At 46.0% G+C, this 13,139-nt stretch overlaps 1 protein-coding gene across 1 annotated transcript in view; it reads left to right on the top strand.

Moving 5' to 3' along the window:
* Window positions 1-531: 531 nt before the first annotated feature.
* JAG2 (jagged canonical Notch ligand 2) overlaps window positions 532-13,139 on the top strand; it is a 68,956-nt gene continuing 56,348 nt past the window's right edge. The window contains exons 1-2 of the mRNA XM_041476347.1: window positions 532-876; window positions 1,159-1,482. Coding sequence (XP_041332281.1) covers window positions 532-876; window positions 1,159-1,482 — 669 coding nt within the window. The remainder of the gene's footprint in view (window positions 877-1,158; window positions 1,483-13,139) is intronic.

The raw sequence follows: 13,139 nt of genomic DNA, 5'->3' as shown, positions 1-13,139 counted from the left end.
CTTTAGAGCTGTTGGTGATCCCACCCTGAGCACTCCCGCACAGCTGTAGGCGATTCCCCCCCAAGCACTCCTGCACAGGAGTGCCAATTCCTGCATTATTGGGGTACTCCCACCCCAAGCATTCCCTAGCTGCGTGTACCCTTCCATGCCTAGCTGCACGCTGCCTGGGCAGTTCCACACGTCCGTGGGCGCGCACACCGCCTGCTCCCTCACAAGCAGAGGTGCACCCACCCTAAGCCTCCTCTACGCACCCCGTGGCTATTCCTGTAACACCGTGGGCTGGGCGTCCACCGCACACCCACCAACACGCGGGTGCGCGTCCCCCACCCGCGCTCCTCCGCGCTCGCGGGTGTCCCGCATCTCTCATCCCCCTCCACCACCTGGCGGACCCCGCTGCGGTCAGCGCAGGGCGGAGCGAGAGCCGCCCGCCGCCCTTTAAGAGCCGCGGCGGGAGCGGCGCTGGCCCCACCCGCCGGCCGCGGGGCCGGGCCGTCCCCCTCATTAATATGAAGGCGGCGGCCGCGGCGGCGAATGGGTAATGAAGCTGTCACTCCGGCACCTACTTGTTGGGTGTCCGCGGAGCCGAGGCGCACAGAGGGCGAGCGGAGCCCGCGGGAGGGGAGCGGCGGCGGAGCGCTCCGGGCGGCCCCGCCGGCAGCCCATGCCCTGCGCCCCCCGGCGCGCTGCGGGCGGCTCCCCCACCGCCCATGCCGCGAGCGGCCGCCGGTCCGTGGCCGGTGGGCTCGGCGGGCTCCTCTGAGGCGGCGGCGCGGAGCAGCAGCGGGAGCAGGAGGCATGCGGGGCGCCGGCTGGCCGAGCCGGGTCCCCCGCGCCGCCGCGCTCGGCCTGGCGCTGCTCCTCGCCTCCTGCGTGCAGGTAGGGACGGGGCGCGGGGGGCTGCGCTCCGGCCGCGGGGCGCCGCGGCTGCCTTCTCCCTGCTCCCTTTGCACCTTGCTCGTTTCTTATTTGTATTTTTGTCTGTAATGCTATATACGTATATGTATATATGCGTACACATATGTATATTGCCGCGGCGGGGTTAAACCCGCAGCCGGCGAAAGTTGTCGTGGGGAGCTGGGGACCGCAGCACCGCGCTGCTGGTGCTGCCCCCGGCCGCGGTAGTAACGAGGTTGTCTCCCCTTCGGTTTTTATTTTTAGGTGTCCCGGTCCACGGGCTATTTCGAGCTGCAGCTTAACTCGGTGCGGAATGTAAACGGCGAGTTGTTCAATGGGGAATGCTGCGATGGCATGAAAAGCCCCGAGAACCTGGACTGCTCCCGGGACGAGTGCGACACTTACGTGAAAGTCTGCCTCAAGGAATATCAGGCCAAGATCACCCCGGTCGGACCCTGCAACTACGGATTCGGATCTACCCCCGTTCTCGGTGGAAATATTTTCTATTTGAACAGCAACAAATACTCCCACCAAGGCAGAACTCCCGAGACGGGCAGGATTGTTATTCCCTTCCAGTTCGCGTGGCCGGTAGGTTTTTAATCGCGCTCTCGTCATCAGCCTTTTTTTTTGCGGCGTTCCCCCCGCGTCCGCTCCCGTCGCTGCCGCTCCCGCTCCCCCGTTATTGAGCGGGGCCAGCTGTCGGGGCGCTGTCTTGGGCGCGGCCGCCGCTTCCCGGGGCTGCGGGGCACGGCCGGCGGCGCGGGGAGCGGGGGCGGCTGTGCGGCGGGGGCCACCGCGGGCGGTGGGTGCTGCGGGAGCTCTGGGCTGGCTGCGGGAGGAGCCGCGTCCGGTGGTGGCCGGGCCGTGAGAGCCTGAAGGCAGGAAAATCACAATACCGGGGGAGAATCCCCCGGTCCCCGCCCGGCAGCGGAGCCCGACGGCGCGGCGGGGCTCGGCGGGGCTGCCCCCGGCAGGGGGCGCTGGCGGCGGGCGCAGCGCGGGCCTCACCTGGGCCGGGCCCCTCACCTGGGCCGGGCCCGCGGCCCCGGCACCGCCCGGTCCGGGCCCCGCCTGACCCCCGGACACCGCCGGCGTGCCGGGCTCGGTGTGCCCGCCTGTGCGGGACCCTGCGGCCGCCCCCGCTCCGCCCTGCCTTCCGCTCCGCGGCTCGGGCTTTCAGCGTTTCGCCCCCGCAGTGCGCTGTTAGCTCAGGCCCCGGCTCCTTGTGCGCCGCACGCAGAGCGGTGCGGGTTGGAAGGGAGCCTAGGGACCGTCTCGTTCCAGCCCCGCTGCCGTGCGGGGACAGCTGCCGCTAGCCCGGGCTGCTCAGAGCCCCGTCCAGCCTGGCTTTGAACGCTTCCAGGGATGGGCGGCTGCAGGCAGTGCTAGTCCTTGTCCTTAGAGCCTGGGTGCCTCCTTCTGCGTTGGAGGTGCTGGGTGCGGACAGTGCCCGGCGCTGGGGAGCGGCCGGAGGGAGGGAGGGAAAGAAGGCTGGGCTCCCTGCCCGGCTGCAGGCAGGTAGGATCCTGCAGGGAGTTTCACAGCTGTTGCCCTCAGCCCTTCCAAGTGGGCCACGGGGTGGAAGCTGGCAAGTTGCGAGGTGCTGAGGAATGGGGATGGTACAGTGCCCCGGCTCGGTGGGGAGATGCGTATCGGAAGCCTCGGTACCTGCGGATTGCGTTTGGCACCTGGTGACTAACATACGAAATGGCCCTTGCTGACCTCTCAGACCGTAGCTGGCGGGATCTCAGTTACTTGGAGAATGCCTGCTAGGAATGGTTAGGGACAAAAATGCTTCATTTGCATTTCAAGCAAAAGGAAGCCAGTCTACATAAATCATTTCACTTTCTGTGCTGCCAGAGAGCCTTTAATCTCTGATGCTTGTGCCCCGCAAATTTAGGACTGACTGAGTTTGCTACAGTTAAATATTTAAAAATAATAAAGGTCCAACTGATAAATTTTTCCATGTAGAGGCACTTAAGTTCTGGTTGCCAGGTTAAGGTGTTTTGATGGCCTTTGTTGGTCCTGTGCCCTCTTGAACTTGGAAATGTTCCTGTTAATGGGTATAGTCGATACCATAAACCCAGGGTATTTAGAACTGTGTTCTTAAGTTATAAGATCAAAGAGAATATTAAGATTCTTTCTCCTTTTTATTGGCCATTTAATACAGACTTGATGAAATCGTAAACTCTTCAGTAGGAGACTTCAGTAACGTTAGCACCTCAAACTTTGTATGTTATCTGCATGAGGAAGTAAAGGTAATTTAACTCATGCTTTTATTTTGCCAGTTTCTTGTATTGCTACTTGAAACACAAGGAGAGTTTGATAATCCTTGTACTGCAGGTCCCGAAGCCCAGCCTTCTTTGAATTTTTCTCTGTTGGAATAAGCACATTCTTACCTTGCAGCTGCCGGATATTGTTCTGTGCTCACCCAGTCCTGAGTAAGGCCTGTTTGACCTGCCTCTTGCAGGTGAACTAACACAGTCTCTCCAGCCCACACTGCCATGCCTGCTGCTGTTTCGTGTACCGCTGGCTCCAGCGTTTTGAGGGAATTGAAATACTCGGGGTATTTCTTTTTTCCACCATTTTTTCCCTGCAGCTGTTGCAAAGTGAGCTGTAATTTATTTAAACAGTGCCACTGCAGTCTAGTGGGTGGTTAGCTGATTTTTGGACGGTTTACTGAATACTCTCCCAGCCCACCCTGGGTTCTAAAAATAAGCTGTGGAGTACTTTTACTTACAACAGTCTGTGGCTACACCTATGAAAAGATGTCCCTCCTGTATGTTGTAGTTAGATCTTGAACTCTGTGTTCAGTCTGTTGATGGGGAGCATGGCATCTGTGTCAGAGCTGTGCATAAGCTGTGTAGGCTTTGCAAGGAGAGGCTTAATTGTAGTGCTAGTTTATCATGAGGGGTTTTTGAAGTAGACTGAGTTCCTGGGTTATATTTCAACTCCCTGGGGTAATTTCTAAATTACTCTCAAATAATATTCTTTCTCTATTCAGGTTTGCAACTGAGAAACAACAATATGGGCTTAGTCTTTTCCTATGACTTTTATTTTTGCTGTACAACAGTAATAAAGTTACTGTTTCTTTGAGAAGATGGGAAGGAGCAAGAGTAAAGAGCATTGGAAATTGTGTTCTTCACTTAAGAAACAAATCTGCTTTGGTGTTGGGAGTGAGAAGAGGATTTATTTCAGTAGTTCTATCTTGAATTTTTAAGCTCCGTGGTAAGGAGAACCAGCATGAGTATATGCAGAGTACTTGGTGAACCTCACCTGAATGGAAACTCCCTCACTTGGACACTAATGCAGTAATGTATAAATTTCTCAATGGGGGGGGAGTTTCTTGAAGTCTGCGTGATACTACAATGTCCCAAGCTAACAGTAGCTGTAAAGCAAGTAATTTCTTGAAGAGTGATTTGTTTTGTTTTACTGATTTTCCTTTTTTATTGTATGAGGTAAAATCTTTGAGTTTGGACAACTGTCTCTCCTGTAAAGCTGCAGTACCAGAGTTCAGCGACTTCCAGTGTTTGAAACAGTGTCAGTTATCCAGCTTATTCCTATTTCCTGTCCTTTTTTTAAATATCATTAGTCTGATCTCTGATTTGCAAGAGGGAGCTTGGGATACTGCCAGAAAGTTCTTAAAATTGCTACCTTGGGATACATCATCCACAGAAATCTGGCAGTGGGAGAGGCTGAGGAACAGCTAGAACAATACAGCTGTCTTCTTCACCCACCTACCTCACATTTTTTTCTTTGCCTCCTGCTGTAAAACTTGAAGCTTAATGCTTGTTTGAGGTTGTTAACAAACAAATGATGCAATTAAAATTTATGTGCAACTTTAAAACAAAGAAGACAGAAGAATTTAAGTAGCTTTGAAGTTGATTCTGAGCAGTTACAGTTTAGGCTTGTTAGTCTTGAGCTTTTTTTTTCCCCTAGTACAAAGCTGTTTGTTCAGACACTGAAGCTTCACAAATACCTGGTACATTAATATTTATCAGTAGCCATTGGCAGAATTTTAGATTTGGGGTTAATTGAAGGTTGCTTCTGAAGATGGTGTTTTAAAGTTAGTTGTTCTGTGGGATGGATTATGTGGAACCATTTCTTGTACTCCTTTGCAAGATGCCATGAAATGGAGTTGTGTGTGATTTTTCCCTCCACCCTGTTCTTTCCCTCAGGGAATTCAGAGTTTTTCCTGTACCGTAAATGTTGGTATGGCATCCATTACTTCAGTTAATTAGTCATATAGAGGAATTGTTCTGACTAGTTGTGGATGCTGAAATCATGTATTACAGTATGCATCATTGGCTCCTCTCAGCCCCTCTGTTTTTGAGATCCTGCTGTGACTGACAGCACACCCATGGGTACTGTATACTTTGAACTCCCCAGGTGAACTGCAGTGTTTCAGGGTCTTGGAGATAAGCAGAAACAAGCATTTTCACCTCTCCTTTTCCATGGTGCTTAGCTAGGACTCTGTAACCAATCTGGAGGAGAGGTGGTAGAGGTTCAGGCAGCCCTTGCAAATTGCTTGGATAAAGGGTACCTTCCCCACTAGGATTAGGCAACTAATTGATTATTTTTTAAAAATTTTTTTAGGCACTATCTTAGTGGTTTTTCCTGTTTAGAGTGTGATTGTAGCACCTCTCTGTAACCTTCTGAGGTAATGTTAACTCTCAGGTAGATAAAAAACGTCAATAATTTTAATGTCCAGGCTGTGTGTGAGTTTCATCTGTGTGCAGTCCATGTGTGGGTCTCATCCAAATGGCTGGAGAGGTTCAGTGTTGATCTAAAGCATACACAGGAGTGTGAGCTATCAAATATGTAAAGCTGTTGAGAGGATAGCTTGGCTGCAGCAGTAAATGTTAAATTTCTTAGAAAGCAACCTGCCCCTTCCCCTGCCAAAACCTGAGCAGGAATACTTGACCTTGCAGCTTTTATTGCTTAATGGGTACAGCATTCTGCCTGGCACTTTCACTTGTCTGGTTAACTGTAGGACTCTGCGTCAAGCTCTCTCAGTGCTTTTAATTTGAGAGATGAAGGTGATTAGGGCCCTGGAAGACATCTAGCCTTCAAGCTCATTATCTGGGATCCTTGGTGCCTCTAGGGAACTAGATAGCCTGGCTGTAGGAAATGCTATTGTCTATTTTTGTTTGGCTGCTAGACCCACAGTTGGTCTACCTCCTGTCTCAACACAGCCATCAGTGCTCTCTGATCAGGATCTTGAGGCTTTGTAATGAAAATATCCTGGATTAGATTACTCTGCTCCCTGATAGAGTAAACATGCATCCTGTCATCTTGGATGACAACCCATCGGGACAAATACGCTTAAATTAGGCAAGTTAAACTTAGGCCATTTAGCACTGGAAAAACTTGTGCATGGCTGTACCAGGAGGTGTGAGTTTTTTCTTATGAAAAAGATTACAGTCAGGGAGACACACAGCAAGCTTTACCTGTAATGAGTTGTTCTTTGCTACATTGAAACTCCTTCTTAAGGAAACTGCTTGCAAAAGCACAGTTCCAAGCAAGACCTGAGGGCAGGGAATAAGACGTGAGAGCAAGACCTTATACCCAAATGTAAAATTCACCTGGTTGTGATGGACTGTGATGTACATGTATCACACCTTGTTAGCTCAGGAAATCAGGATGGAAAAAATAATCTAGTTGATAGCTGTGTATTGATGATCTACATAGATGTTTAATGTTTTGTTTACCAGTAGCCTTTTTTCCCCAGGTGGAAGGCTTTGACTTTCTCTCCCCAAACTTTTTGCATGCTTACTACCTCTGTCTGGTGGGCTTGTCAGCAGACTCTGGGACTCCTGTGGAACTGCCATGCCAAAATACTTCATATTTTGCCAAAACACCTGCAGTCCTGGTGCTCATAAAGCCTTCCCCTGCTTGTTGCAAATCATGAACAAATACACTGTGAATCAGAAGACATGGATCCATGTTTCCTCCCTTTTAGGGAGGTAGATCATGGAATTTATGTGCTTTCAACTGCTCAGTACTGCATTTGCCTTGAAGCCTTTCTGATCATAAACGAAAGGTTGAGGAAATAGTTTATTATAAAAATTATATCCCTTTGATCTCAAGTGACACAAATGGAAAAGGTAGTTTTCAGGTTTTGTTGTGCTCTTTCTTAAAAGAAGATAATGGGATGATGTTTTAGAGAGTGACTTCAGCTATGCTGGGAAGTGACAACTCCAGTTGATTTCAATAGCAGCTGCAGGTGTCACCTCTAAAAAAGAACCAAGGCCTTAATGGTGACCACTTCAGAACCACTCTTTGAAAAAGGGATTTATTATTGGCATGCTGTGTGTGCCAGCAACTATTTGCAGCTTGCCCAGAATAGAAAGTCTAAAGACTTAAGTTTCATGTAACTATAGGAAATCTGTCTTCTAATTTTAAGCAGAAGTGCTCTTTGCACTCTTAATCTTTCATGCATTCATGTCACTAAATCTAGAATTTCTTGTCTTTGAAATAAATATGCCTCAAAGGACAGTATTCTGCTAACTATTTAAACTTTATACCTTGAAGTTCTGGGGGTTCTTTGAATGTCACGGAGATGGTCAGATAGTAAAGAACACTTCTATTTATACTCCTTGCAAGTTTCCTTAAATAAACATGTGCTTATTTATTGGAAACACTGAGGCTGAAGTCAAAACTTGCAGACGAAGTCCCTCACCTTCCAGTCACTGACAATGTGCTTGTGCACCTCTTGTCAGCTTTCTAATCTTTATTCCAGAAGGTGCTCCAGCCAGCCTATCTGTGAAATGCTACACTCCTAGCCACACAGCTGGTGTGGGCATTAAATCTTTGACTGAAAATGGAATAGGTATTAAAGCAGTCAGGATTACTCTTACACGAGAGGATGTGAGGCAGAAGCAGAGCATGTTTGATTCACTGCAGTGCAGTAGAGGCTTTGTGTCTGGGCTGTTTAAGGATGTTCCAAATGCATTTTCTCAATTAAAAAAAGTCTGCCTAGGAAAGGTTTGCTGGAGACATGACCAGTTGTAGCTTTAATCTTTAAACAATGAGGTTTATCTTGAATGTAGTTGGAGTGAAATTGTAATTGGTTTGTGTTATATCAGACTTGTGATATTTGGCCTAATTAGACTGTGTTCCCACTGTATTTTGGGATGGCTTGAGTGATCCTGTGAGGCTCAAGTGTGAGTGTAGACATTGAGGGGCTTTGTATGGCAGATGCTACCTTCTATGTTTGAGGCTACTGCTTGTATTTCTTGTGCAAATGCAGCTTGCTTTGGCAACTATTGCAGGTTCACTGTTTTTCAGTACAAAAGCTGCAAAAAATTAAGCTTTTGTCAAACAATTAATAATGTGGAACAATTACATTTTCTGGATTTAGAAAATGCCAGAAATGGTATCATTAATTTTTAGTATATTTGTTAATATGTATTTTTGTCACAAAGCTTTTCTTGTATGAGGGGAGATTTGAGACAGATGTGTAAGGTAAATCATGATTTTGTTTTTTAATGTTGAACATTACTTTTGTCCCCTGTGGGCCAGCTCTGTTGAGCAATGCCTTCAAGTCACTTCATGTAGGTGAGATGAGTGGAATTCATCTTTTTTTGTGTAGTCTGACTCCTTTGCTTGTTTTTCCTCTAGGTGTTGCTTTGTGTTGGCTCTGAAATACATGCTATGAGTGTACTTTAAAAACTACCCTAAGTTCATAAAGCAGCTATGATCACATTGTATACTTAGTCATCTGCAGGAGCTTTTGGTTACTGTGTGCCAGAAAGCTTCCCTCCCTGCTCTTCTGAAAACAGGCCCAGTGTTTTGTCAACTCTGTGTGGGTCCTGCTTGTGTTGCCTGCTCTGTTTCAGAGCTGCTCAACCTGAAGAGGAGACATCATCAGAAAGTGACCCTGCCTTTTCTGCCAGCACACCCATTTGCTTTCCCTTGTTCCTCTGCAGTTCTAGCTGCTGTAATTCTCTGATCTGGAAGGAGCTTGAGAGCATCAGTTGGGAAGGAGAGAGGCTGCTTCAGGGAGTGAGGAGTTAAGGGTATAGTGGCAGTGCTTCTCACTCCTTGATGCTTATCCATTTGCTTACTTGAAGGAAAGTTGCTGCCGTTCCTTGGCAGTAATTCCACTATTCCCTCCCTCTCCTGCACTGTGATAAACCTCTGATGGGCTTTTTGCTAGAAATCTGCTCTGGCTTTGGTCAGTGGGTGTCTAAAACGGGTCAATCTCCGGTCAGAGGTGACTGCTGGCAGTCATCTGCTGTCCATTCAGTGCTTTGGAGCTGTTCAGCTCTCACAGGAGGAGGAGGTGGAGGTGTAGCCTGAGCACCCCACCCTGGCCCTGCTCCCAGGGCTGGGGAATGAGCCAGTGTGGGTAGGTGAGAGTGTCTCTGCCTGTTCATGTTAGACACCGCTGACCTTCTGGCTCCCATGGGGTGGTGGGGCCCCCTTGGAGCTGCTTCCTCCCCTCTGTGCACCTGGGGAGGTCTGTTGGGAGGGACAGAGCTGAGGAGAATGGTGTGATGGCTCTGGTGTAGGTCACATCGAGTCAAGGAGGGGTGGCCATCCCTGATGTAACCAGTCTTTTGTAAGCCTTTGCTTACTGTACAGGAAAAAATACTCTGTATAAATTGATTGAGTGCTGTCTTCAGCAGTCTGTCATGTGCCCATTGATAGTACAGACAAGCAACAATGCTAGACTAGGACTGAACAGATGAGTTTATTTTTTGATTGCTCCAGTGCTTTTGGTTGTTTTTTTTTTTTTTTTTTTTTTTCTTTGCTTCTGAATAGGTCTGATGGCCAGACTCTGCTTGAAGATAGTCAATTTTAGAAGTCCGATGTGTGCAACATAGTAGACACATTTCAGCAAAGACTTAAATACTATTCAGCTCTGAGAGAAATGCTTGCTATTTACCTGAAATATCACTACCACTGTTTTTGCTATTAACCATTTTTCTTGTTATTATATATGGGGAATGATTTACAGTTGTAAAGTGTTGTTTAGGAGTTGAGCAACCTTATGCTCATTTGTTAATCCGTAGTTGTAACTAGCCTTTAATTTGTATATAAGGAGAAAAAATGAAATATTTATTATTACTGTTTCAAATGCTAAATGAAGTGTAAAAAGCATATTTAACATGAGGATCTTATGATAACAAGAACTGAATCATGTAGTAAGCCTGGATTTTATCTGTGGTTGCAATGACTGTTTGCTCCTCAATAGAAAGCTACATTAGATGGAAGGGGCAAGGCATTTCAAGGCTAAATGACAATCTTAGTCTTACTTGATTAGAGCTTGTAGAGGTTGCTAAGAAACAGCCTAATAGTCCTTGAGTAACCAATTATATGCCCCTAGGACAGATGCACAGGTGCTCATTCTCTGAAGTTGGTTTTTTTTTGGTTGGGTTTAAATTTTTAAATCTGAGATAAGGCTGGAGTATTAGTACACAAACTGCAATCTGTTTACATCCTGCTTTGGGCTTGAAAGTCCTGATTATATATATCTTGCTCCCAGCAGGATGTGTTCTGGTGGGCTTTGTTTAGTATGTTAAAATCCGATTATTATAACATTTAAATTATTGTCACAGTGCTTCTTCTAGTTCCACATAGTCCACTATGTCTCTAGTCTCTCCAGTACTTTCTAGTACTGTGAACATACCATCTTAAATAATTCTAAGCATATAACATTCAAACTGAATAAATTTTACGTTTTCAGACTCTTAGTGAATCTTAATACTGATGCAGTATCCTATGGTAGGTAGAAAAATATCCTTACCCCTTCATGCAACTTGGAGAGAATTATTGCATGAGCTGACAGTTAACTAAAGCATCAAATAGGGTTCTTTCCTTTTTTCTTGCTTTTTTTCCCCCCTGAATATGTATGATTCTGTTTATAGCATTGCAAAGTTCAACAGTCTAGTTTGTAAAGACAGAATCTACGCTTTTAATGTAATAGGTCCTGGATTCCAACTGGAGAACTTAAGATCTAATTAGGGAACTTGTTCGTACTTGGAAGACTTGATTGACATATGCTCTAAGCAGTAAGTTGAGAAATATTTAAATAGCTTAATTATTGATCTTCAGTTAATCTATTGAAGTTGAAGCTTTTTATGGTGGTGGCTTTTTTTGGTATTATTTAGTGTTCTTCCTACTCACTGAGGACAATTTTAACAGCACTTGTCTGGTAACCTGTGCTACAGCTTAATAGTTTTACTTACTGTTCCTTTTCTTTTTTTTTTTTTTTTTAATAGTGGTGATTTTGATAGTTCTGACTCTTATGGCACAATGATGATTTTCCTTGTATCACAGCATGGAATTTCTACTGTAACTGGCTACGTGTAATCAGCAAAGTCTAAAAGTCAGACCATGCTTACTTAGACTGTTAAGGGCAGGTGTATCCATGTGCTGCCCCTCAGTAGTGACTGGTTTTTGCAGACCACAATGACCTGATAGCACCCCTGTGTTGGTTATAAACTGTTGTTTAAATCATATGTTTATATATAGGCCCAGAATGTTTTAGTGTTGTGTTTGGCTGTTGGGTACCTTTGTAGAACAGTATTTTTCCATGATTCATCCACACGTATTGGCACTTTCTCCTATCAGAAAGTGAGGAAGGGAAGGAAGTAGGGAAAATGAAGTGTTCGGACTTGCACAGATGTGTAAGGTGTTGGCTGTCAGATATTTAGTGCTCCTGCAGCACCTTCTGATGTTTGCTGTTCAGCTGTGATAACTTCAGGGTTGTGGGGAAACTACCAAGCTATAAACCACACATCTCTTGTTCTGGAAGAGGTGAAGGTAAAGTGGTTGTCCAAACCCAGCTGGTGGCAATTCTTCAGAGGTTAATTTCCAGAATTCAGATTCCCTTTATCTAACACTGGGTGTCCTGGACTTGGACTGAGGGCTGTCAGAATGTTAATTGTCACAGGACTCAGGCAGAAGTACAAACTGTTGCATATCACCAGAGCTTCTCAGGCTGCTCATATCTACTCCCAGATCACTGCAACTGTAAGGTAAACAAAATAAGCTTTGGCTGATAGGAGAGAAGATAGTCTTGGCTTGTGGCAGCTTGCTATCAATGATAATTTGTTTGTCCCTAAGCCATTAGGATGGATTTTAAAGATTTGGTACTCTGTGAATCTTCAGCTTGCCAAGGAATCTGGAGAAAGTTGGAACAGCAGGGAGTCAGTGGAGTGCTGAAGTGCTGAAACTGTAAAGTAGTCACTGGGACATATTTTTGATTTATGGCTCCAACTTTGGACTTACAAAATTACTCTGGCTTTTTTTAATGTTGGCCTACTTTCCATGTCTTTGTGTTCTCTATTGATACTCATGCTTATGAGGAGAGCTATAACATGGTTATCCACCAGAGGAGTAACTGGGGGTCAGCAATGAAATAAATTTGAAGACTTGCTGACATAATCTCCCTTTCATAGCTTCTAGATCCATGTCAGTGGGAGGAGGAGGGGAAGAAATAGACAAGCATTCTGAATTTACATGCTTAGAGTAAATTTGCAGGGCATGTGCTTACTTTAAAGGCTGCTTCATGTACTTTTCTACCATTGTTACAAAGTTTTCTTTCCAAAGGTGTTCCCATTTGTGGTTTTTGTGTGATTTATAATAATGTAAAGCTATAGCAGATCCTCTCCAGTTTACGTGAATCTGAAAGAGATGACTGGATATTGACGTTTTGATGCTACTTTGTTACAGTGGGATTGATCGTGTCTTGGTTGTCGTGTATCCAAATAGCTTGGAATTATGGGCTATGTATGCTGTTTTATGCTGTTTCTTTGCTGCTGTAAGCAATTAATTTTTAATAGTAATTAAATCCAGTATTGTGGTTGGTGCTGCAAATGTGATAAAGATTTACTGTAGCCACAAAGCACTATTCAGAAGATTCAGTCCTGGTGCTAAGATATGATTGAAGCATGTGTTTATAAACTTAGCTTTTTCACAGCTAAACTCTGACTCTACCATGTATATTTACCTGTGTGCATAATCCCTGTTTAATCCTTCATTCAAGTTCCTTGTGTGTGGTGATCTACATGAAAGAACTTGCACCCACTCTTAGAGTGGTGATTCTTATTTTTCTGCTCAACTTATTCCTGTAAATTTGCAGAGAACTAAAATAAGGTGTTTTATTTCTGATTGCTTCCCTGCCAGCCTCTTTAGCATGTGCAGAAGTTGAAAACTGAGCTGGTGTTTTGCTGGGGGCTGAAATGAAGGACAGCTTAGGTGTGTTGTCCCTTTCTTTTGCATTAATGACATTT

This window comes from Pyrgilauda ruficollis, unplaced genomic scaffold (assembly GCF_017590135.1).
Source record: "Pyrgilauda ruficollis isolate IOZ18807 unplaced genomic scaffold, ASM1759013v1 scaffold38, whole genome shotgun sequence".
NCBI lineage: Eukaryota > Metazoa > Chordata > Aves > Passeriformes > Passeridae > Pyrgilauda > Pyrgilauda ruficollis.
This window is presented reverse-complemented; position numbering and strand designations above follow the sequence as displayed.